Below are 23,712 nucleotides of genomic sequence, written 5' to 3' on the forward strand. Positions count from 1 at the left end.
CAGACCAAATGGATGGGAACTATAAAAACACTTTCAAAGCCTGAGCAAATATCCATCTGTTGTCATATAAACCTGCAGCAAGTCCAACTCTGCACGTGGACGTTCTGTAATCTTCTATAAAAGTTTGATTATTATTATTTTTAACTTATTCCAGGACAGAGAGATAGGAGTGTCAATAAAACAACCGTTTTCTTCCTCGACAAACAAGTGTTTCTGATTGCCGGTGTATACATGTCAAAAAGTTGGACGTGCGATAAAATGTGCTTACCCAGTGGCGACAGCATACAATATGTAAACATTAGGAGCAGTGAATAATGGCAGAAGAATGGAAGGAACGGTATATTTAGTCAAACCTCAAAAGATGAGTCGAGTGAGAGGGCAGGTTAAAATGCTTTTAAGTAATTATCCTTCTATAGGCTTTTAATCAATTATTTAAATTCATGTGGAAGGAGTTGATTAACTAACACACAATTTTCTTTGCTCTTTCGGAGTGACAGCAGCTCTTTAAGGTGCGTAAACTGATCAGAGAACAGTTTTAAGAAGGTCCACCTCTGTTCCGTGGTCTTAATGAACTTAGTCTGTGTCTGGTTTTGTGTCTGCATGTCCATCTTCCCTGCGTCTTCGGTGTCTAACGTCTTGGTGTCTGTTGCTTTCTCTTTCTTTGTCCCGTTTCTGATCCTTGGTTTTGTGCCTGTCTCGGGGCTGATGTTTGTGATCTAACTTGTCCCGGGGACTATGATCCCTGTGCGGCGTTCTGCTTCGGTCGCGGCTTCTGTGCGGGGACTCGCTCCTCAGGCGCCCTCTTGTGGTGGAGTGTCCCCGTCTGGGCTCCTCGCTGCGGCGCCGCAGGCCCGTGGAGCGCAGCGTGTTGAGAAGGAAGCGCTTGTTGGTGGTCCGCAGGGGGCACTTCAACCTGGCAGAGGAGTCAACAGACCAGGTGACTCGGACAGCGCGTCAGACCACATTAGATTTGTTTTACTGACAAGAAAACAAATGGATGTGTCACTGCTCACATAACAAATAAACAGGCACATGGGAGCTTCGAATCAAGAACGTCTGAACAGGAATCAACAAGAATTTGAAAGGCTACTCGCAGTGATTGTTTTTATTTTGTTTGGTCAATTGACATGTCAACTTCAAATGCTTACAGAAAAAAAATTGGAGTCGACTGGATGGAGTTTGTGTCATATTTCCACAAGCATAAATCAGTAACTTGTCCTCATTCCACATAACCACTTAAATATAAATGTAATGGAACATTTTCCTAAGTGCACCAATTCGTAGACGCACATAGATGACAGATGTGTGCAGGATCACACAGATGGCGTGTCAAACACACTGCTCACCATCCTGCAGGGCCCATGGTCTCCGCTCTCACCCGAGCCCTGTCCGTCTCTCTGAGGAGCTCCTCAATCGCACGTCTAGAAGGATAAATCAAGAAAAACATCAGATGATTCACGTCAGCGTGAGGACAAGAGCGGCGAAGCGCTCAAAGGGAAGCCAAGTGAAAGGTGTTTTAATTAAGACATGAATGATGTGATAGACAGAGCTGGAGGACAAGTGAATCATTAAAGAGTGAACGAGGGACAGCGGCAGTGTCCTGGTTTGACCCGAGCTGCCTTCGTCATCATCAGTACCAGCACCGATTTAGCCACACCCGGGGCTGATGGTGTCTTTACGCGGGACATTTCCATAAATCCAAACCACAGATTCGTCCTCAAACAAACGAATAGCGTCTGCTGACCAAACCTACGTCCCCTACCAGTGTATGGGAGCCACGGGTTGGGACGACGCCTGCGACGATGTTCAAAATACAAAATAACTTGGCAGATGTTACTTACTTTTCCAGATCATCACCGCCCGCCATCACGTTGTTGATAGACCATAGACTATTACAAAATAAATTTAATCAATAGGAGTAAATATAGGTTAAATTCGGGCAGCAACGTTTTTATTTACTGCTCTGCGGGGTCCCTCAACGGTGGACCACGGGATTTTAGTTGTCCCTAGTGATGCCTGATTGTTATGTGAGAGGCTCCGTGACATAAACGCCAGAAAAAACGGATTACATACGGAATATGCTGAAATTCATTGAATTCTATTTTGCATTTGCAGACACGTGAGTTTGTTTGTTTTTTGCAATAAATCACACATTGTTTGCTGATATAGCCAAACCTTGTCTCACACACACCACATCATTTCCTTAATCCACTATTTTTACTGTAATCATCGTGTTATGATATTTCAGTATATTTCTCCATTATCTTATAAACGTTTTTTATTTTATACAATAGCAATTTTAAACATTTAAAAATGTTTTTAAAAATGTTTAAAAAAATCTTTGATCAGGCTATAAGGAGGCCGCTCTAGCCCCAGCTCCTGATTGACAGCCACTGGCCCCGCCTCGCCCCATTGACGGACGGCAGTGGGCGGGGTCAGCTCCGCCAAAGGCACGGGGGCGTTTTCGTGCGGGTTTGCGGAACGGTCCTTTGCGGTCAATGCGTGATTGAGGCTTCGTAGATAATTATCGTTTCCCCCTTTTGGGGCTGGAGTGCGTGGCGCGAAGGAGCAGCCAGAAAAGGTAATAATGCAAATGCATTTATTCACTGTCTGCAGGAACGGTGTCAGTGTGTGGCTGCATAGGTTTGCATTGAAATTGCCATAGTTGTGTGTCCTAGCTTTTCCCCTTGTGGAGGGTGGGATGGAGTCAGACAGATGGGGGCAATGATCAGAGATGCTTATTTCTAATAGACGCCTACGGGATGCTAAAAGACGACTGCTGGCATCATGAGACTGTGCAAACGGCATTTTTAATTAATTCAGTGTCAGTTATTGTTTCATGACTGTCTGATTGTTGTGGCAGTGACAGACCAGCAGCAGGCCTGTCGTATCAAGTGGCTAACAGCTTTTCTCTGTGTTTTAAGTTAAGAGATATGAGGAATGAAATGTAGGCTAAGCCCTCCGGACCCGAGATTGTGAAGGGTGAGGCTTGAAACATCATCTCATCTTATTTGTTGTAAAATGTCAGTCCTAAAATCGGGGCAGTCCATGGCTTGGATTAGGCTGTCATCTCTAAAAAATGACAAATGGCAGGTGCAGAGTCCACACTGTTATTTATTAATACAGAAAGCTGTGCAATGAGAAATAACAGCGTGGCCTTGGACTCTCACACAGACACACATAGAGGGATTAAAAGAGAGATATTTCACCAGCATTTACCAGTCATGTGACTTGTGTAAAGGAATCTGTAGCTACTGTGTTTAAAATAGATTTTGAGTGCTTTTCATAGTCAGAGCTGCAAACTGCTGCCACAGAGAAAACCCGAAGACCTGTTGAAAAACACTATTTGCAAAATCAGCCTGTGTGTGTGAGTGTGTGATGTGGTGATGTCACAGCTTTGTTATACGAACAGAGGAGCCTTGTGTCCTTATGATTAATTCATGTCCAGCTGCGGGATAGAGACAGACGCAGCCAGTCACACACAGACAGGAGCACGTACTTAAAGGAGGCAGAAATAAGTAACTATCCGTCCGGTAGCCAAGGAGACAAGAGACAGGTTGTCACAGAAGAGCGTAGCCATGGAGACGAGACGGAAAAAGCTCCCAAAAAGGAGGGGGCTCTAACAATTGTCTGCGCCATCTCACAAGCTTCCAGGCTGTACCAAGGAGGAGCGGAGCATCCTGCTGAGAGAAGTGCATCTGTTGTGTGGCTCCTCTGCATCCTTCTCCGGCTACACTCTGAATGTCAAGCCCCAATGAACAGAACAGGCTCCAGGTCGTCATGGAGACAGGAGCAGACTCTGGCTGGAACAGAGGCAGGTAGTCGCTGTGGCTTGGCGGGGCCTGCCGGCGCTGAGGCACGCCCTCTGCTGTCCACTGCCGGCATCGATCGGGCTGACGGAGCTGCCGGAGGTCTGAGTGGCATTGGAGGCTAAACTGTGAAATGATCACACAGATCATTGGCTCTGGGAACGCACTCTGCTCAGCTCCTCTCTGAGCACTGCTGTATTTCAAGACTTTGCTTTAGGCGTGTTCCTTTTCTGTTGCAGAGGAGATCGAGGGCATCTGCTGGACATGGGACAGTCCAAAAATATTGCGTTCTCTGTGGGGAGTGTTTAAAGAATCCCTGTGTCCTTCAGTTCATGTCTTTCAAAAGCTTTAATCCTTTTTATCCTCCTCTATTGTCTCTAATTTCTTCTTGCTCAGTGCCTCTTTCTGATTTTACATCTCATTAATCTCTTCCACCCTACTTCCTATTGCTTTCTTCCCGTCCTTTCCGCCGTCCGTGCTCCTTTCGCCCTCTCATTGGCACCACTTTCCCGCTCTGTAGCGTTTCCAATCCCACTTCCCCTGATCTGTGTCCTCTCTCTGCCTCAATCTCCGATAATTCCCTCTCTGTGGAATTGGAAGATTGCAGCAGGCGAGAGCAAAAGAGAGATTATACTGCCAGATTAGAGGACAGGAGCAGCAATACATAATCTCACCACACTCACTGACACACACGCACACAAACAGTGCCACTCTCGGCCTCGTGTAAACACGTGGGCTCACGTGCACAAAGTATTTGCCGCATGCACATAATCAGACACTTGTTGTTTTTTTCTGAAACAGCTGTTTAACCCTCGCTCGTGTCCCTTGACCTGCAGGGTGATGTGCCATCAGCCTCCGGAGGGCGTCTGTCCTCTCCGTAACCTCTTCATCCTCTGAACTTCATGGGATAGGAGTGTGCCTGCCCCTTCCCACCGCCGCAGCCCCTCTGGAGTCGTCCGTGCCAAAGCCGCGCTGCGTTCAGGAAGACGCCGAGATGGGCAGCCCGGGCTGCGAGGTGAGCGTGGCCGCGCCGGCGGAGCCGCCGCTGGAGGCGCTGTGTCCCGAGTGTGGACAGATCCACCGCAGCTGGGAGAACCACCTCTACAACTATCGCCTGGAAGTGGACGACGACCTGGTGTGCCACATCTGCCTGCAGCCACTGGTGCAGCCCCTGGACACGCCGTGCGGACACACCTTCTGCGCGCGCTGCCTGCGCAGCTTCCTGCAGGAGAGAGACTTCTGCCCGCTGGACAGGACGCGGCTGCAGCTGCAGGCGTGCCGCAGGTCCAGCATCCTGGTCCACAAGCTGCTGGACAAGCTGTCGGTGTCCTGCCCTCTGACCCCCGTTTGCTCGCTCAGCATGCCGCGCTGTGACCTGGAGGCGCATCTCAAGCACAGGTAACGGAGGTTACATGGCGACATAATACATGGATGTCTGCGTGAGCGTTGCTCATAATGCTTTAGGGTCTGGTTTTGAACCATACAGTCAATTTAAGCAATTTGAAAGTCTGTACTTCAATCAGTGGCCTGTTTCATTCATCTCAGTCCAGATCTGTTAGAATTTCTCCACCCTCCTTAACTTTAAACCTTTCCCCCGTCCACACTCTTTGGCCTCCGGCCCATTTGGACCAGGTGCTGTGAGACCCTGAAGGGATTATTGGGCTGTAGGTCATGTGACAGGGGATTAGATTCCCTTCCACAGTCATGGGTTGGCTGGCCAGGAGCTCCGTGCTCTCATTCTGCGATCATGCTGAGCAACTTCAACACCAGAGATCTTTTCAACCACTTCTTCTGTGAGACGGCGAAGGGCAACCCCGGCCTGTGGTGAGTCAAACACGGCGCTGTGTGACGTCGGGACGACGAGACGGCAACTTGGTCCCAGTCGTTTCTGCCTTTTTCTTGATCTCTGCTTCTTAAATGCAAGGGGGTGTGTGTCTTTATGCGTCTGGGCCCCAGGACATGACATCGAGGGAGCGGGAAACGTTTTTCACGCTAGGTCGTTACATAATAATGCAGCTCCGTTTGATGCAGTTACGTTGCATAGTAGAGACCACGAGAAGAAGATCACGCTGGTCCAGTGCAAACATTAATATCCACCTTCTAGAAGCAGACATTTAGGACAGAGCACCTTCCGACACTTGCTTCTTTAGCCGTTATCCAGTGACCATCTCAGTTAAGTTGAGAAGATTTCCTTTAATAGGCTCACACTGACGAGCTTTCGCTAACAAGCTGTTAAAAGCTTTTCTTAGTCAGCTGTTCACACACGACGCTCAGTGTTAGGCTGTCGAATCCCTGCCCTCAGAGCGAGAGCGTGTACCTGCAGACGAGCCGAGCTAAAACGTGCTCAATGTAGTGGCTCCACAGAGCGAGTCAGACTGTAGGAGAGGTCCTCAGGTTGGTAACGTGAGTCACCGTGTGTCTGCGTGTCCCTCGTCCCGGCGTCCTAATGAATCCGCTGAGCCATAGAAATCTGCACGTGTGACGCATATCATGGCCGTCAGAACGCAGCCAAAGACGGGTGAAAGAAGGTCGGCGAGAGGCCTGACGGGACATTGTTTAGCAGAGCTTGTCTGGTTGATGGCTGTCTGAAGCCACTGTGGCATGGATGCATCCCATTCACACGCTCAAGCATTGGTGGCCCTTCAAATATTAACCACGCACTTACGTAACCTTTATTGCTGCCCTACATCAGTAGAGCCTGAAAGAGCTACGCAGCAATGTTCTCTGCTACTTTCTCCCCATTTAGTGACAGATCAGTGTCACCGATTCAGCCGGGACATCCTTTCCTGTGAAAACGACTTTTCTGCCCTGCAGAGGGGACAAACACAGGGAAAACCTCTGAACCGATGCCGAGCTCGGTCGTCTCCCCACGTCACGTGCACTAACGCCCGTTGCTTGGTGACAGGTGCCCCGGGATGCGGTGTCAGCAGGCCAACGCGGACGGCACGCGGTGCGAGAGCGCGGAGGAGCGGGCGATGGTGGCCAGCCCCCCCCGCTCGCCCCGCTCGCCGCAGACGGAGCTGAGGGACCGCACGCCGTCCCCGCCCCCCGCCGCGCCCAACAACGCCTGCAGCAACGGGCCCGTGTGGACGGACGACGCCGGCCTGGATAACCCCGCCTTCGAGGAGAGCACGGAGGAAGACAGTGAGTGGCTCCGCTGGGGCCGCGCTGCTGAGTGAGTGGCGCCTGCAGCGAGGCTCATGCTTCTGCGTCCCTCTTCCCTCAGGTGTAGTGGGCCTGGAGTGCGTGGTCCCCCGGGTGAAGCGTCCCCTCAGTAACCCCTGCATCCACCTCCTGCGCTCCTTCAGCTCCACCTCGTCTGGCTGGGACTGCCCCGAGTCGCCGCCTCTCTCTGCCGAAGAGGGTGCGACGTCACCTCTTAGACGCCACGTTCATTCATTCGCAGATCGCTTGTCTAACGGCGTGTGCCTCCGTCAGGTTGTGTGAAGTTGCCCTCGCTGCCCGAAGGAGAGATAACTGCCATAGAAGTTCACCGGGCCAACCCGTACATTGAGCTGGGCATCAGCGTCGTCGGGGGCAACGAGACGCCTCTCATCAACATCGTGATTCAGGAGGTGTACCGGGACGGGGTCATCGCGCGGGATGGGCGGCTCCTGGCCGGAGATCAGATACTGCAGGCAGGAGGACCATCGTCGTCACGTCAGGGAAGGTTTGCTGACATTTGTCGCCCGAGCGCGCAGCTAAACGAGCCGGTCTTTCTCTCCAGGTGAACAACGTAGACATCAGCAATGTCCCCCACAGCTTCGCGCGCTCCACGCTGGCGCGCCCCTGCACCGCCCTGCAGCTCACCGTGCTCCGCGAGCGGCGCTGCGCCTCCCGGGCGCCCCCCTCCTCCTCCTCCACGCCCGCCGTGCCGCACGCCCCCTGCTCCACCCCCGAAGCCACGCTGTCCAGCCCGGCCACGCTGAGGATCACGCTGCACAAGCGGGACTCCGCGGAGCAGCTGGGCATCAAGCTGGTGCGGAGGACGGACGAGTCGGGGGTGTTCGTGCTGGACCTGCTGGAGGGGGGCCTGGCAGCCAAGGACGGCCGGCTGCGGGGAAACGACCGCGTCTTGGCTGTCAACGACCAGGACCTGCGCCACGGCACGCCGGAGCAGGCCGCACAGATCATACAGGTTGGGTCCAGCCTCTGTTCATGTAAGTGTGTCGGTCCAGTTCGGACTCTAAAGCGCAGCCTCTGGCTTCCAGGCAAGCGGGGAGCGAGTCCACCTGCTGATCGGTCGACCCAGCAAGCCAACTCCACCCGCGCCGCCAAAATCAAGCTCCACCAGAGACCTCTACTGCCTTGACCACTTCCTGCCTAACCACAGCTCCACCCCAAGCCCCGTTCCCCTCCACCTGTCCCGCACCAGCACACACAGAGTGAGGACAACACGTTTGTGTCTGTGGCCTGCGATCTGCATTAGGCATAAAGCTGATGAGTCCCGTGATTCGTGCACCAACAGTAAAGTGTGTTGCATCTCTGGGAATATTTCCAGGACCTTTCCCAGTGTGTGAGCTGTAAAGAGAAACACATAACTGTAAAGAAGGAGCCTCATGAGTCGCTGGGCATGACTGTGGCAGGAGGGAGGGGCAGTAAGAGCGGGGAGCTGCCCATCTTTGTGACCAGCGTCCAGCCGCACGGCTGCTTGTCGAGAGACGGGAGAATCAAACGAGGTGGGTGCTTCTCACCGCAATGAAGCAGTTCACGAGTTCATTAGCTCAGGGAGACATGTCTTCGTGCTCCGCTGCTTCCTCAGGTGACGTCCTGCTGAGTATCAACGGGCAGGACCTGACGTACCTGAGTCACAGCGAAGCTGTGGGCACTTTAAAGACCAGCGCTGCCTCGCCCTCGGTCCAGCTGCGAGTCCTGGAGGTCAGCATGGTGGAGGAGCACGACCCCGACAAGCTGCTGCCTCACACGCACGACACCGACTTTGACGCCAACTGGTCCCCGTCGTGGGTGATGTGGCTGGGTCTCCCCAGGTGAGCAGAGCTGGAGCCAATGTCCCAACAAACAGTAAAATCACTTCAACACGTTTAAGTGTCTTTCTCTGTGCAGCTACCTGCACAGCAGCCATGAGATTGTACTGCGGAGGAGCCACCCTGGCAGCTGGGGCTTCAGCATCGTGGGAGGATACGAGGAGACCCACGGAAACCAGGCCTTCTTCATCAAGACCATCGTCCTCGGCACGCCTGCGTACTACGACGGCCGCCTCAAGTGAGCTTCGAATGAACAGGCAGATAATCGGTGACTTCCAGTTAATGATTGAGTTGTTTCAGCCATTTGTACCTAATGTTAAATTATAAAATCATTCATATCTCAGTTTTATAATGATATGGCTCCATTTTTATAGCAAACGTCATAGCTGCCGCTATTTTATCACAATACATCGTCAGCTGGTCCTACATACACCTTTTCCATTTCGCAGTAGTGTGTGTGTGTTGCCTAACGCCATAAATATTCAGAGTAGCAAATGTCTAAAAATACCCCCCACACACAAATACATTATTTACTGCTGTTTGAGTAACATTTGTTAACTCTGCAGCGCCAGGCTCTATTTTTAGACGCTTATAGAATTCAAATCACGTTTTTTCTGACTAGCGTTCAAGGTTTTGTTTCTTCAGTTTAAATGAGAACATCCACCTGGGAAGTAACCACGCATCTGGGGCTGCAGTTGTTCTTCTTATTAAAATTACGCATGATGGCAACAAATGAGGCAAATGCAGAAAGCGTCTGCTATCGCTGCTCTGTGGCTCCGAGCCTTCAGCTCCTGTTTATGTTCCAGGTGTGGCGACATGATCGTAGCGGTCAACGGTCTGTCGACGGCAGGAATGAGTCACTCGGCTCTGGTGCCCATGCTGAAGGAGCAGCGCAGCCGGGTGGCGCTCACCGTGGTCTCCTGGCCCGGCAGCCTGGTATAACCGGGTCGCAGGCAGACCCACACCGAGTCCTCCCAGAATGTTCTATATCGGGAACGACCTTGGCCAAAGTGAACTGGTACATGCTACTGTACATCGCTCCATACCAGGCTTAATCCAGGACCAAAAGCACGGAGGGCTGTAGTCCACCCAGCAGGACCGGGCCCGTCCCAGCCCGCTGGGACCGGATCCAGATGGTGCCACGTCACTCGACAGTCTGCACTCAAACACACTGCTGTGCTCATACGGTCATGTTGTCTTCACTCCCGCAGGAAGAGTTTTACTGCAACTGTTAACAGGCGACCTGTGCTGTAATCACCTCACCAGGCAGTTGTAGAATCCAAGGCTGTATTCAGGTGGATGCACCGTTGCCAGTAGAGGCAGAGGAAGCGTCTGACCTCGCGTCATTTAGGAAAACGAGCCGTGATGAGACACCAGCGCTGTATCCAGCTGAATAAGCCTCAGGCCTTATTAGAAACCCTGCCACAGCCTGGGGGCTCACCTGCCCTCAGGCCTCATCACTATGACAACCAGCTGCCCAATCAGCTGGAGTTTTATACATGTGCGTGAATGTGTTTGTATAATAAACATTTCTGTTAAAGAATGGTACTTTTCTATGGATTATATGAGCAAGAGGCAGAAGGAGTCAAAGGATGGTGCGGTTATAGAGGCTTTATTTTAAATTTACATAAAGAAATGACAACTGAAATATGCATTGTTCACCATTAACGAACACTTAAGTGGATTTAGACGTAACGCAGCCTCAATCGTTCTAATTTAGAGTTGTTTTCTCCAGCTTTGCAGCAAGCCGGCTGGTGTCGACCTGAACGGCCACCGCCGAGACCTGCCGGGCCCGTCGCTGTGGCTGCTGCTTTTTAGGGTGCAGCTTCTGGAGGGTGGAAACAAATATGAATGAAAACCTTGCGTAAAACGAGAACAAGACCGAAGACAGTTCACACGTGAACACAGTACCGTCAGTTTCTTCCTGGCGGGGTCATGCACCACGCCGTGACGCCACAGGCTCTCCTGGTTAACAATCAGACCAGTTACATTAGCAGTGCAGCTTAAAGCCTCATTCTGCCATTTAATTGCGTTTGTGCTACATACATTTACTCCAACTGGTTTTACACTGGGTTTACCTTCATGGCGAAGCTCCTCCCACAGCCGGCGTGGGCGCACCTGAAGGGCTTCTTGCCCTCGTGGTCTCCCAGGACGTGGCTGTCCAAATTGAAACGGCGCGTGAACTTCTTCTCGCAGCCGTCCTTGGGGCACGAAAACATCCTCCTCTCCCCAGAGTGGACATGCAGCTTGTGCAGGTGCAGGAACCAGGAGTTGCTGAACCGCTTTCTGCACTGTTCACATGGCAGCTTCTCTGCAGACAATTGAGCCGGTGGCATGAATTTACACACAGGTGCTGCACATTCCACTTACAATATACAACAGGCTGCCTTCTCCTCACACCTTTATGTTCTTTTCTGTGCTTCAGATATTCTGTCCATGTCTTTCCCAGGAAAGGACATGCATTAGCCCCACAAGTGTATCCTGCAGCAGGTAGAAACAGGCAGTTTACTGTGAACGTCATGACGAAGGAAACTGAAAATAAATCCAACATAACCCACCTTTATGAACCTTCTCATGATGTTTCAGCTTCCTCCGTGAAGGAAATGCCTTCAAACAGTTGCCAACTGAACATCTGTATGAAAAGGACACAGGTTAAAGTTTGAGAAAAAAAAAAAAAAAAGAGCCTGAAGCTCCACTTATTTTCACACTTACTGAAAAGACGGGAGCTGGTGTTTGTCGTGCTGATGGGCTTTGAGTTGGTTCCTCTTCCTGAAAGGCTTTCCACAGCCCTGATGGTCACACTGTTGAAATAAAACAAAATAAAAAATAAAAAAGCAAAACTGTGAATCTTAACATACTCGTAAAAAAGACAAGAATTGAAATGATGGCTGCACTTGATATAGCTTCTCCTGGTGGTGATGCACGCGGGCCATGTGGTTCCTCATGCTGGCGTTGGTGATGAAGGCCTCGGAGCATCCATCGACCAGACACCTGCGTAGCAATACACAGCAAAGTCACAGCCTCCTGAAAACAACCTGACCATTTACGGTTTACTTCCAACAAGGTGACGGTGGCTTACTTGTGCGGTTTCTCCCCACTGTGACTGAGCTCATGTCTGGTGAGCTGATAGCGGGTGCAAAAGCTCTTGTCGCAGTTCTCGCAGGAGAACGGTTTCTGAGGCGAGGGAACCAACAAACGGTACTGGTCGTTAATAGTCAGCTCCCTGCCCAGGATCATTCCCAGTGTCAGCGCACAACCACTTACCAATCCAGTGTGTTTGCAAAGATGAGCCTCTAGCTTCCATGACTTACTGAATATAGCTTTACAATCGAAAAATGAGCAAACATAGCTTTTTTGACTTTGCAACCTCTCCCCCATCTTTAATGACAGACAGCAGATGTGATGTTGTGGTCAAAAGCAAATGGTGCAACGTAAGGGCAGGACCTTAACCCACCACCTGTGCAGCTGGGACCAGTTTATTTTATTGGGAGCTACCAATAGCAGGGAGAAGGGGGGGTGTCCCACCTCGGTGAACGTGAAAAATACAAACATTACAAGCAATATCTACTACAACAAATGGAAATGTTTTCAAACTTCACCAGGATTCTAAGGCTAAATTATTTTTGCTCATCTGTAGTCAGTTGTGCAGAATTGTAGTAAAGGTATTCCTGCACAAGTAACTGAGGAAAATGATTGCGGCCCCTGAAATTACCGCTAAAGCTACTGATACTCATCACTCAGGCTCCGTGCAGTGTGTGCATGTGTGTGCGTGCGTGTGTGTGTGTGTGTGTGTGTGTGTGTGTGTGTGTGTGTGTGTGTGTGTGTGTGTGTGTGTGTGTGTGTGGTCCACCAGCCAGACAGAGGCGACTGTCTGTCTCCAATAATCACACACGCACTAGAATTTACTGTTCTAATCTCAATCTTATCACTCCTCCAATATAGTTTTCTGATAGGTGGGATTTATTGATGTTAGAAATTAGTGTTCAGTCAGATCCAATGTAACCTACAAGCATGCAGCTATTTTTTACATTCTTAAAGTGAGAAGATTCATGTGTGAATGACACATTGTTTAATACATAGTTAATAGGTTAATTTTTCCAGAGTTTGAGACCCTGACAATCCAGCAACGCTATCGGCTTGTCTAAACAGAGCGCTCACCTGTGGCGCCCATGCCATGCTCTCATGTGGAACCTTTGACTGGCTTTTGTGAACAAGGCCTATTGAGAGCGTGTTGGGTGTTACCTCAGTGCCCTCCCACGCTTCAGGTGAGCAGGCATGGGTCACCATTATCAGCCCTCCCACCCCCCCCCCTTCATCCGGTTTACCCCCCTCTTCAGCTGTCAGGACCAGGATCAATACAGCTGGCCCAATATCCACATATATGACCATAACCCCCCCCTTCATCTCTGATAACCACGCACTCCTCACCCCACCCATTGCACACAGAGATACAGCATGCACGCTGCTGCACCTCAGGAGCCGTTTCCTGTTGCCCTCGTCAGGCCCCTCGGGCCCACACATGGTGTGGACGTGCACGGTCACACCCACCCACACAGTTGTGAATATTACCACCATGACCACAGCGGTACTTGACTTTGGTAAGATTTAGGAGGGACGTAATAAAGATTGAGGGGTTGCTTCAAACAAACTACAGAAACATCTCACATACTTCATGTAGGCATCTTAATAAATTTACCCCTTTACATAAAGTTAGGATGGTAATACTATTTTTGATATGAACTTTTTTTTTCCTTACTTGGTTGATTAGCTTAACACAACCAACAGAGATTGAGTGAATTCACTATAAATTTCGAGGTTGGAAATAATTGTTTCCATTTCATAATGCACATTTCCACACACAACTCCTCCTCCATCAGTGGTGCGCGTCCATGTGTGTCCATATCTAATTATCTACTGTTTGTGTATGTGTGTGTGTGTGTGTGTGTGTGGTTAATATGTAACGCCACGGGTCGATACAGCTGCTCTGAGCCGCTGGCTGGGCTGACACGCTCAATCTGTGTGTGTCAAACATGTGTGATTAAGGAGTTCATAGTGCTCCACGGCTTTTATCCACAAGCCTCGTCTCTCTGCCCTCCTCCCTCTCTGTTTACTTTTGGTTCCTTCAATCAGTAACTTCCATGAGTCAGTGCCACACATGACACTGTGTTGTATCTGTGAGAACACACGTACAAAGGACCTACTGTATATGTATAGGTGCAATGAATTTCATGTTGGATCATACTGTAGGAAGGAGGCATCCAACGGTGTGGGATCATAAAGAGGAACAACTAAAAATATACATGGGGAGAAAAAACACAGAAGGCTTTAAATCCAGAATTAGTTCAAGTGATACAATGTGGGAATATACAAAAACACACAGGCTCTTCCTCTTATCTAAACACTCCAAGAAAAATCCAAACCGTGCCAAATCAATACCAAAAGCTTTGGCTGCCAGCCTTCACGCTGATTGATTGCATTTTATTTTGGCATCTGCTCTTCCTCGGTTTATCACCGCAGCTTGTTGGATACTTATTAGTCTGTCGTGATAAGACCCGTGGCTGAATTCCCTGACCCCAGGCCTTCAGGGTTGTGAAGGTGAAAAAAAGACATTTGCAGTCTAGTCTATGTCTGTTGCACTTAATTCCTTCTTATAAATTGGAAGTGGTGCATGTACATCATTAAATTAAAACCTTAAAGTTATGCCCAGACTGTTGAGCCACTCACACACACACTTCCTGTCCTCTGCTAGGCCTATCTCTGTAAACTGGTACTAATTCGTGTAAATATTGGGTAGAGTGCTGAGGTGGGATGAGATAACCTATTTGTCACATAACCAGCCAGCCATTCAGCCTCCACTGATCAAACAGCACTCATCAAGTGCTCCACACCAACACACAGCGCTGCCAGATCATGACATTCAGTTCATACACACACACACAAAATCACCAAATTATCGCTATTTAAAAGGTGACTACAAACGTAGTAAAACCTTTGTATTGTTGCACATCCAGTCATAGGATAGACAAAGATAAAACATTACTGTATCGTGTTCAGATACAGATTATAGATAGACTGAAATATAATATCTAGTTGTAAAACCACTTGGGTTTAATTCAAATAAATAAGTTTCCTTGTATGTAGTATTCTCCAGTGTGCTGGAAGGCATTTGTGCTCCTATAAACTACACTTTTACTATGCTGTGTACTTTTGTTAAATCTTCTGCATTAGCATTACCTCAGTGAACTAGAACATTTACATTATAGTTACTCAGACAAAAAATTTGTGATGGATCACAGCTTGTTTGATAGCTCCAAGGTTTACGATAGAACTTAGAACTACTTTCCATTCTCTTCAACATACTGTGTCAGACTGCCACCTACTGCACAAACCCCCAAACTACTGAATAAAAAATACATTACCCCACTGATTCCATGCGTTTTTTGGTTATTAGTTTACTCGGCACCTTGGTTTGCCCAAACTCAATGCACCAACTGCATTTAAATAGAAATTAAGATTTATAGAGTAATAAAAAGTTTGGATTTTATTGTACTCTATTGTAATTCCCACAAAGTATAAATTCCCACAAGGTATAACTAAAGGATTTTTACTGTATATGCACAATTTATGTCACGTTTGTTAAACCTGTGTGTGCATAAAACTAAATACTGACAATGCAGCAGTAATGACCAACAGGCTTATGACATGTCTGTAGCAGTGACAGTAAATGCTTCAACAATTAATTCTAAGCTGTCAAAGCAAGACAATCATCAAGTGACAGTTCGCAACACCTAATCTCACAAACCACAAACTTAACAGCAATGTGTGTACAAATATCTTTATTTTGAGTAGTTTATGCCATGAACTCGTAGGGGATGGGTTCCAGCAGCTGGGGCTCATTTTTCTTGGTGCTGACAAAGTGAGCCTCACGGGGACCAGCAGGCTGAAGAAACAGAGGAAAATAAAATTAACAACCTAAGAGAACTTTAGTTTAAATATATAAAACTTGCTAGTGGTGATTTGGTTTTCTCTTTCATAAATTACAGATTAAACATTGTAGTGAATGATTTTAGTATGATGTACAACAAGACTTCTTTTAGAGCATGTTGCTTACTGTTATCAATAATTTAAAATATTGTCATGTTTAGTCATCTTTAGTTTTTACTAAAAAAAAAAAAACAAAACAAAACAAACAAAAAAAAAAAACGCTAAATTGGATCTACAATAGAGCAACAGTGAACAAAGTCATACCTGGCGCTTCAGTTCCACCCAGGTGCCTTTCTGCTTGGCCTCAACCTTCTTCTTCTCATTATCTTTGACACGCTGCATGAAACTATCCCTGCTCTTTGAGTGCTTCACATGCTCAATACGCACATTGATCCTCTTGGCCAGGATCCTGCCCCTATAAAAAGGCAAAGCTGAGATCATATCCAAGACAAATTCACAAATAAGACAAATGTGAGGCATTTCCTTCATCTGTCTCCTCAATACAACCCCAAGTAAAACAGGAGTTAGACTGGGGTTCTTAAGGATTCAATATTTTTCCCCATATGAATGACCACTGAGGACATAAAAAAATCCTGGTGGCAAAGTGAAGATGGGGTCAGGCCAGGTAGTGTGTATGAGCAAATTCAGATAGTAAAGATTGATGCCAGTATCCGGCTAAAATCACTTTTTTCGTTATGGCCTTAGACTATCCAAGACCCAAGCAAAGATGCAGGAAAGACTGTCTTAAGCCATTCTTGGTTTTGGAAGCACACAAGCACCAATTAATACTTACTTGACCTGCTTGTTGACAATAATGCCAACAGCATGCTGGGTTACGTTGTAGATGCGTCCTGTTTTGCCATGGTAGCACTTATGAGGCATTCCTTTCTGAATTGTACCTGTGCCCTGAAGAGAATCGCACGTAATGTTGTAAATATAAAAGTAACAAGTATGGCATATCATTTAGCAAATTCACATGTTTTTCCTTTACCTTGTACTGTCTGAAATCTGAAAATACACCAGTTATGCTAAACTACACTACAAGTGGGCAATTATTAGGTAGGTTGACAATGTTTTTGAAAGTGTTTACACAAAAGCCTGATCTAGTGATGTAGTTACTGTTGATGCAAAATTAGCAAACACTTGCTTACCTTGATATCAACAATGTCACCCTTCTTGTAGATGCGCATGTATGTAGACAGGGGGATTGGGCCTGTAATTTAAAAGCAACTAATTAAGTGAAGCTATATTTAAGACTGTGCACGGCCAAATATCTTACAAGTTCGAAAATAAAAAAGGTTCAACTATAGTTTTTAGCATTTACCATGTTTGCGGAATGGCCTGCTGAACATATAGCGGGTGCCCCTCCTCTTGCCTCTGGTGTTCGTCATGATGCCTGATTACTGAAACATACAGGTAATTTCAGTTACTGCAATGACACAAGCAATTTTTGAAAATTGGACATATTGTTGTGATCGGAATATACAAAATCACATGTCAATAAAAGAATCTTTTAAATTTCCTTGTTCCACAAAAGACCTAGAAACTGCCCATTTCAGAGGAGTGGTGTTAATGTGTACAAATTCACAATACTGTACAGGGGAAATTGATCTAGATTAATTGACAACACGTCCAAACCTTATAGATTCACAAATAAACTCAATGAATGCGAAACAAAATCGCCAATTTGGTTTTGAGTGGATTATTTAATAGATTTGTTGATGGCTGCTGGTTGGGCTAGCTGCTTATTTAGCAGAGATTAGCTAATGCTAAGAGGCTTACAAAACCAGAGGTCGTCAAAAAAAACGCATACTCTTTTATTGTATGCGTAAATTTACACAGAATTTGTGTAAAAGCGAAGGCTTGTACATATCATTCGTCTTCAAAGCTGTTACACTGAGGGTCTTTGCTGTCGGGCCCACATGGACAGCCACGCTGCGGCTCCTGGTCGCATTTAACTCAAAATGTCACTATATGGAATGGTTTTAGAGGCGATATCAAGTCATCGATATGTAAGGAACCCTTTACGGTGTGCATTGGAATGAAAAAGGGAAGGAATGATACCACAATAAAGTACAAAACACGATTTATGCACGAGAGCTCCTTACCCCAAGTCTCTACAAGATGGCGGGTACGGCGAAAAGAGAGACAGAAGGACCCCAAACTCCGCCTTGTAAAATTCAGATGAGGCTGGCTGGAATGTTGCCTGAGTCAAATTAATAATCGTAAACAAGTGAGAGGTGTTCAAAAAAAGAACAGTACAAATATCTAGTTTAACTTAATTTGGCGAATGAAACAACTCATGTGTCATATCAAAACAATGGCTATAATAAGATAATACAAATATTCAATACTGGTTAAAGATATGTTTCTTTTTCAGTTGCCATTAATTACGTAATTAAGTGCAAATATTTAAATAAAAGAAAGAAAAAATAGTACCAATCAGAATTATGGTAATATATACGTAGTTGAAAATATAATTAAAAAATATTCTAGTAATGAATAAAAAGAAAGATATGCGTTATAAGAGCAATTTGGTGTGGTCTGTTTTGGTAGCTGGTTAATCCATAAATTAAATTACTTTTTTAGTATTTTGTATTAGAAGTATAAAAAGTCCAGTACTTTCAATAACACAGTTAGGAAACTGGTGTATTGTAATCAAATACAGTGCCTGAGTGAATGTTACGACTCAACACCACTGCTATACGCATGCGTGAAACTTAGGTAAATGGTTAACCTTTCATTTATTTTTTTCATGGATTTGACATTATTTAATTTGACTTCGACAAATACGCCGACCGCCGAGGACGCGTGGCGATCATAGATGCGAACTATTCGCTTTAACTTAGCGTGACTAGTTGAAGACGGAAGCGACGTGCGGTGAACGCTCTGAGTGCCCGTCCGGTTGGATGTTCTGTCGCGAGCTCAGCAGTACCTACCCTCACGCGCCGAGCCAGCCCAGTTTTGTCAGCGCGCGGTGGTGTAGTGGAAGATGGCGCTAGCCGAATGGAAATCCTAATGACAGTCTCCAAATTTGCCTCTTTTTGTACCATGGTGAGTGTGCGGCAGTGCCGTTTTAACATCAGTGTGGCTTCAGGGTCATAGTAAATCAATGACTGTGCTATTATTGGCCTTGTAAATCCGCGGGGTTACAAATAAAAGCAGTGAATTGTGGTGTGGGTGCTAACCAAGCAGTTTTCCGATCATAGCAGCGCGAGCAGCCACCCACTGCCTTCACCGCTCCGCTTTTTCCTAACGGAAGTACGTGGACACTCTTCTGTCTTAACTGTTGTCGGCTCATATCTTGATGACCTATTTGTTTAATATTCAGCACTGGATCTTTGCCCACGGCGGCAGTGCACCTGCTGCAGCTAATGTTCACGGCTAACTAGCTAACATGGAGGTAACTAAAGCTATACCAGTGTTTCAGCTCGCCAACAACTGGAAGACAGCTGGGTAATAAATGACTTCACAGTAAGAGATTATTATTCCACAGAATGTGCAGGGAAAATGCCAAGTTGGTCTCTTGGCCTGTGACAAACTCCCAGGTATTATTAACGCAGGCAATGACGACATGGTCTAACATTAGCTGCGCAGTTGTGGACCCGTTCCAAGTCTCGAGTCACTCTGCATAGTTTGTTGCTTTCTGCATATTGCGTCTTGCAATGTTAACCCTTTATAAATCATACTTAAAATATATATAGCCTCCCATAATAGCCAACCCATCTGTGTGTTACTTCAAATGCATCTGCATTTAACATTTTAGTTTTATAAACAATTATGTCGTTCTAGCTGATTTTTACTTTTAAAACCAGTTTTACGACGAGTGTAAGCCCTGATCGTAGAGTGTCTGTCTGGGTTATTCTTGAATAAAAAATGGCAGAAGCTTTTATCTCTAATGGGATTCAGATTCAGAGTTGTATGGGGAAAGTGCAGAGTCTTGGAGAATCTTTTAACGGTAATAAATGACCTTGAATGTGCCAAACTATCACTTTTTAATTTGGCAGTTGTTTTCTGATGTACATGCAGTGTCTCTACCTCTAGTCATTGTTCCCTTAATCGTAATGGTTGAGTATAGTTTCAATAAATTATTGTTATTATTATTATTATTATTATTATTATTATTATTATTATTATTATTATTATTATTATTATTATTATTATTAATATTTTTTTTGAGACTATTGGATTATTTGTTCATCTACAGGGCGCCAATGCCTCTGCTCTGGAGAAAGAGATTGGATCTGAGCAGTTTCCGGTCAATGAGCACTACTTTGGCCTTGTCAATGTGAGCAAATGATACTCTCTGCAGATTCAGTGCTTTTAATGCAGTTCCACATGAGTCATACCCACATTGATTCTCTCTCTTATGTGTTTCGTAGTTTGGGAACACCTGTTATTGCAACTCGGTGCTGCAGGCTCTGTATTTTTGTCGGCCTTTCCGGGAGAAGATTTTGGCGTATCGCAGTCAGCCTCGGCGAAAGGAGAACCTTCTCACCTGTTTGGCTGACCTGTTCCATAGTATTGCCAACCAGAAGAGAAAAGTGGGCGTCATACCACCCAAAAAGTTCATCACACGGCTACGCAAGGAGAATGGTAAGACAAAACCCAACAGAGATTCTTTGTAAATTCCATAGAACAGGAAAATGACACATTGCTTCAGGTTCCTTGTTTTCTGTAGCAAATACCACTTTCAGTGTAGCTGGTTGTCATAGTAACATGGCATTAAACTACTGTAAACTGTGGACACACAGGAAGAATAAAGCAATGTGGAGGAATATTGCTCTATGTTTGGCTGGTTGCCACAACAAGGAAGCAAATTTTGATACTGAAGAGAATAAATGCATCAATAAAAAAAATCAGGAAACGCATTAGAGTTCAGTAGCTAAGGGCCTTTGTAATAACTCCTCCCCTGAGCAGTTAGTAGTGTTCAGCGGTTTAATGGCATCTCTTTGTATTACTTCAATGCAATTTCTAGGATTGACACAAAGACTCAAACTCTTTTTGTCTCCTTTCTCCCTCAGAACTGTTTGACAACTACATGCAACAGGATGCCCACGAGTTCCTAAACTATCTACTCAACACCATTGCTGATCTGCTTCAGGAAGAGAGGAAGCAGGAAAAGACCAATGGCCGCCTTGCCAACGGCACCTTGGACTCTCAGAACAACAACAGTAATGCCACACCTGCTCCCACTTGGGTCCACGAGATCTTCCAAGGCACTCTGACCAATGAGACACGCTGCCTAACCTGTGAAACAGTAAGATGGTTACATATGCTTGGATACTTTGCAGTAGTTTAGCAGGTCTAAGAAAAATGTTTTGCCATATGGTCACAGCATAGTAGTATAATAATACAAATGGATCAAGCTGACATCCTCGTTTCTCTTCAGATAAGCAGCAAAGATGAAGACTTTCTGGACCTTTCCGTGGATGTAGAACAGAATACCTCCATCACCCACTGTCTCAGGTAAATAAGCACTGCAGCACTGAGGTTTAGTCTTATAAGTAAAATACTGTCTAACTAACTTAAAATCATGTAAAATCTGAAGAATTCTGCATTTTGAAGTTACCTTTTTGATATTGAGGTCGTTTGAAGATAAGACTTCAATTGACCAGTTTTCCCTGTACGCCTCTTCTTAGAGGTTTCAGTAACACAGAGACACTGTGCAGTGAGTATAAATACTACTGTGAAGAATGTAGAAGCAAGCAGGAGGCACACAAGAGGTCAGTCCATATGTACATAACATAAATTTCAGTGCTTTTATTTCTGTAGATGCATTTCTATATGTGGTTAGGTATTGTGGTCCTGTGTTTAACACTATATATCTTTTATGATGTAGAATGCGTGTGAAGAAGCTGCCAATGATTCTGGCGCTGCACCTGAAGCGCTTTAAGTACATGGAGCAGCTGCAGCGTTACACCAAGCTGTCCTATCGTGTTGTCTTCCCCCTGGAGCTCCGCCTCTTCAACACTTCTGGGGACGCCACCAATCCTGAGAGGCTTTACGACCTGGTTGCTGTGGTGGTGCACTGTGGGAGGTCTGTGGAAGAATGAAATAAATAGCTCTGCATCCTGCAGGCTAAACAGACTGATTATTGGTCTAATATTAAGTGTCCTTTAAACCTATTGGCCCCAAATTAGAAGTGCGTCAGGATCTAAACCAAAAATTATGTTAAATTTTGTTAAGCAAGGCAGCACCCTTTGAAGTAACTCAGACAAATAGTTGCGTCAGTGAGGGCAGTGGTACGTTTTTTGCCAAGATCTTGTATCAGTGATGGGATCGTATTTAAAATTATTGAGGACGTGATCACAACATTCTAGGGTTCATGTCTGGCCAAAGAGCTTTGTTGCAAATTATTCAACTTTCACTTTGTCACTTCACTTCCTGTTTGTGTCGCTGGTCTTCTCTATAATAATAAGACAAACCGAATCCCAGTTTGATGCATTAAGAGATCCTAATGCTTTCCTAGCCCTGCTTATTAAATGATTTCTGACTTGAAAAACTAGAGGAAATCCAGTAACTATGGCAATGTATTGTTTGATTTATATACACCCATTGTTTTATCTCAAGTGCATCTGAGCAATAGCTAAAAATGCCGAACCAGCATTCTTTAGCACTCAGGGTTTTATAGTGTTTCCCCATTTCCCTCTGCTGTCAGATCCAACGAGTCTAGTACTACATTACAAGTATTAGTTGACTATGTGCACATTTTCACACTCACATTTCTGCTTGTTCTGGCTGATCAAGCTTTTTCTCAGGGTTAAGTGAAAAATTGTGTTCATGTTCCAAGATTCTTTTCTTGCTTTTCAGTGGTCCGAACAGGGGGCACTACATCGCCATCGTGAAAAGTCATGATTTCTGGTTGCTGTTTGATGATGATATTGTGGAGGTGAGAACTGTTATTTGAGATAGTCTTCATGAGTGCATTATTTTTTAACTTTTTTTTCTTTTTTTATATGTTAACCTGTGTTCTCTTATAGAAAATTGATGCACAGGCCATAGAAGAATTTTACGGCCTTACTTCTGAAATCTCCAAGAACTCTGAGTCAGGCTACATCCTCTTCTATCAGTCCAGAGACTAAATGAGGAGGCTTCGCCACAGACAGCAGAACGATAATAAAAAGCTCTGTTCCCTCTATGAGGAACAGGGGACCATAAACACACCTCAGCTGTCCGCATGGTGTCATACCTGCCCGCACAGCTGTAACTCCTACCTGTGCTTATACGCACTCGACATACCAGCTGCCCTCCCCCCCCGGCCTCCATGTACCCCCCCTCTTCCCCCTCCAATCCTACTCACTCTGGCTGGACACTGCTGCTGCAGAGACAATGAGACAATAATGAATGACAACTGTGTCAAGATTGTTTTCTAAAAGACGTTGAATGAGGGTTGTACAGATGTTGGTTAGTTGTATGAGTGGCGTATTTGTTTTTTGCCTTGGGTTCGGGGTTGAATGGGTATTTAATAATTCATATGATGTAATATAGGCTCAGTGTCCTCACCCCCTACACACTTGCTACTGTGCACTGGGATTTATAGGAGGAGATCATGTTCTTGATCATAGCGAGTAGTGTGGATGGGTGGGTGGGGGTGAGGAGCCCACTTATGGGCTACACTGAGTTGTGTATTTCTACAGTGTACAGAATGGTATTTGTATAAATATAACAAGAAGATAATATTATCATTGGAAAATGTCAGACCTTGAGAACATGTATTAACACTATGGTGCACTTTTGATACCGTTTTGTAGGTGTTAGCAAGTTTAATGTGAGGGTTTGCTTAAAGGCCTGTTGTGAACTGATCATTTTCTGTTTTAAAGAAAAAGAAATAAAGCCAGTAAAATCGAGTCGTCGCCCGCTCCTCTTTGTCCCACAGGTGTACGCTGATGACTCATAGGAGCTCGACGTCGCCCCCCAGCGGCGTCACGCGG

The 23,712-nt window shown here is 46.0% G+C and overlaps 5 protein-coding genes across 5 annotated transcripts; 2 read left to right on the top strand and 3 right to left on the bottom strand.

The window, feature by feature from the left end:
- Positions 1-389: 389 nt before the first annotated feature.
- Positions 390-2,003, bottom strand: si:ch211-140b10.6 (protein POLR1D-like). Its single transcript, XM_029148706.3, has 3 exons — positions 1,842-2,003; positions 1,347-1,421; positions 390-913 (listed from the first exon to the last, which is right to left on the bottom strand). The coding sequence occupies exons 1-3, from the start codon at positions 1,865-1,867 to the stop codon at positions 574-576; spliced, it is 441 nt and encodes a 146-aa protein (XP_029004539.1). The 5' UTR covers positions 1,868-2,003; the 3' UTR covers positions 390-573.
- A 428-nt stretch (positions 2,004-2,431) lies between these two features.
- lnx2a (ligand of numb-protein X 2a) lies at positions 2,432-10,337 on the top strand. Its single transcript, XM_029148300.3, has 11 exons — positions 2,432-2,581; positions 4,646-5,207; positions 6,715-6,953; positions 7,036-7,173; positions 7,248-7,447; positions 7,537-7,947; positions 8,021-8,194; positions 8,311-8,488; positions 8,572-8,797; positions 8,874-9,032; positions 9,601-10,337. The coding sequence occupies exons 2-11, from the start codon at positions 4,804-4,806 to the stop codon at positions 9,734-9,736; spliced, it is 2,265 nt and encodes a 754-aa protein (XP_029004133.1). The 5' UTR covers positions 2,432-2,581; positions 4,646-4,803; the 3' UTR covers positions 9,737-10,337.
- A 48-nt stretch (positions 10,338-10,385) lies between these two features.
- Positions 10,386-12,254, bottom strand: gtf3ab (general transcription factor IIIA, b). The gene is made up of 9 exons (XM_029148301.3): positions 12,059-12,254; positions 11,874-11,968; positions 11,689-11,785; positions 11,507-11,595; positions 11,353-11,426; positions 11,195-11,275; positions 10,873-11,105; positions 10,706-10,759; positions 10,386-10,622 (listed from the first exon to the last, which is right to left on the bottom strand). The coding sequence occupies exons 1-9, from the start codon at positions 12,170-12,172 to the stop codon at positions 10,506-10,508; spliced, it is 954 nt and encodes a 317-aa protein (XP_029004134.1). The 5' UTR covers positions 12,173-12,254; the 3' UTR covers positions 10,386-10,505.
- Positions 12,255-15,613: 3,359 nt separating this feature from the next.
- Positions 15,614-17,990, bottom strand: rpl21 (ribosomal protein L21). Its single transcript, XM_029145751.3, has 6 exons — positions 17,887-17,990; positions 17,103-17,181; positions 16,930-16,991; positions 16,572-16,684; positions 16,043-16,193; positions 15,614-15,734 (listed from the first exon to the last, which is right to left on the bottom strand). The coding sequence occupies exons 2-6, from the start codon at positions 17,167-17,169 to the stop codon at positions 15,645-15,647; spliced, it is 483 nt and encodes a 160-aa protein (XP_029001584.1). The 5' UTR covers positions 17,170-17,181; positions 17,887-17,990; the 3' UTR covers positions 15,614-15,644.
- A 481-nt stretch (positions 17,991-18,471) lies between these two features.
- On the top strand, positions 18,472-23,628 carry usp12a (ubiquitin specific peptidase 12a). The gene is made up of 9 exons (XM_029145748.3): positions 18,472-18,832; positions 19,986-20,066; positions 20,161-20,374; positions 20,803-21,038; positions 21,171-21,247; positions 21,421-21,504; positions 21,621-21,818; positions 22,592-22,670; positions 22,762-23,628. The coding sequence occupies exons 1-9, from the start codon at positions 18,785-18,787 to the stop codon at positions 22,861-22,863; spliced, it is 1,119 nt and encodes a 372-aa protein (XP_029001581.1). The 5' UTR covers positions 18,472-18,784; the 3' UTR covers positions 22,864-23,628.
- The last annotated feature ends 84 nt before the right edge of the window (positions 23,629-23,712 follow it).

This window comes from Betta splendens, chromosome 4, assembly GCF_900634795.4.
Source record: "Betta splendens chromosome 4, fBetSpl5.4, whole genome shotgun sequence".
NCBI classification, from domain to species: Eukaryota; Metazoa; Chordata; class Actinopteri; order Anabantiformes; family Osphronemidae; genus Betta; species Betta splendens.

Excerpts from the sequence above, each read along its gene's own strand:
- rpl21 (XM_029145751.3), bottom strand. The coding sequence starts at position 17,169 with ATGACGAACACCAGAGGCAAGAGGAGGGGCACCCGCTATATGTTCAGC. Across the intron at positions 16,992-17,102 it reads CAGGCCATTCCGCAAACATG|GCCCAATCCCCCTGTCTACA; the intron begins GTAAATGCTAAA and ends TTTAAATTACAG. Across the intron at positions 16,685-16,929 it reads GTGACATTGTTGATATCAAG|GGCACAGGTACAATTCAGAA; the intron begins GTAAGCAAGTGT and ends GATTCTCTTCAG.
- si:ch211-140b10.6 (XM_029148706.3), bottom strand. The coding sequence starts at position 1,867 with ATGGCGGGCGGTGATGATCTGGAAAA. Across the intron at positions 1,422-1,841 it reads GGCGGTGATGATCTGGAAAA|ACGTGCGATTGAGGAGCTCC; the intron begins GTAAGTAACATC and ends TTATCCTTCTAG. Across the intron at positions 914-1,346 it reads ACCATGGGCCCTGCAGGATG|GTTGAAGTGCCCCCTGCGGA; the intron begins GTGAGCAGTGTG and ends CTCCTCTGCCAG.
- gtf3ab (XM_029148301.3), bottom strand. The coding sequence starts at position 12,172 with ATGGGGGAGAGGTTGCAAAGTCAAAAAAGCTATGTTTGCTCATTTTTC. Across the intron at positions 11,596-11,688 it reads ACCAGGAGAAGCTATATCAA|TGTGACCATCAGGGCTGTGG; the intron begins GTGCAGCCATCA and ends TTATTTCAACAG. Across the intron at positions 11,106-11,194 it reads GCACAGAAAAGAACATAAAG|AGAAGCTGCCATGTGAACAG; the intron begins GTGTGAGGAGAA and ends AATTGTCTGCAG.
- usp12a (XM_029145748.3), top strand. The coding sequence starts at position 18,785 with ATGGAAATCCTAATGACAGTCTCCAAATTTGCCTCTTTTTGTACCATG. Across the intron at positions 21,248-21,420 it reads TCCATCACCCACTGTCTCAG|AGGTTTCAGTAACACAGAGA; the intron begins GTAAATAAGCAC and ends GCCTCTTCTTAG. Across the intron at positions 22,671-22,761 it reads TTGATGATGATATTGTGGAG|AAAATTGATGCACAGGCCAT; the intron begins GTGAGAACTGTT and ends GTTCTCTTATAG.
- lnx2a (XM_029148300.3), top strand. The coding sequence starts at position 4,804 with ATGGGCAGCCCGGGCTGCGAGGTGAGCGTGGCCGCGCCGGCGGAGCCG. Across the intron at positions 5,208-6,714 it reads GAGGCGCATCTCAAGCACAG|GTGCCCCGGGATGCGGTGTC; the intron begins GTAACGGAGGTT and ends GCTTGGTGACAG. Across the intron at positions 9,033-9,600 it reads TACTACGACGGCCGCCTCAA|GTGTGGCGACATGATCGTAG; the intron begins GTGAGCTTCGAA and ends TTTATGTTCCAG.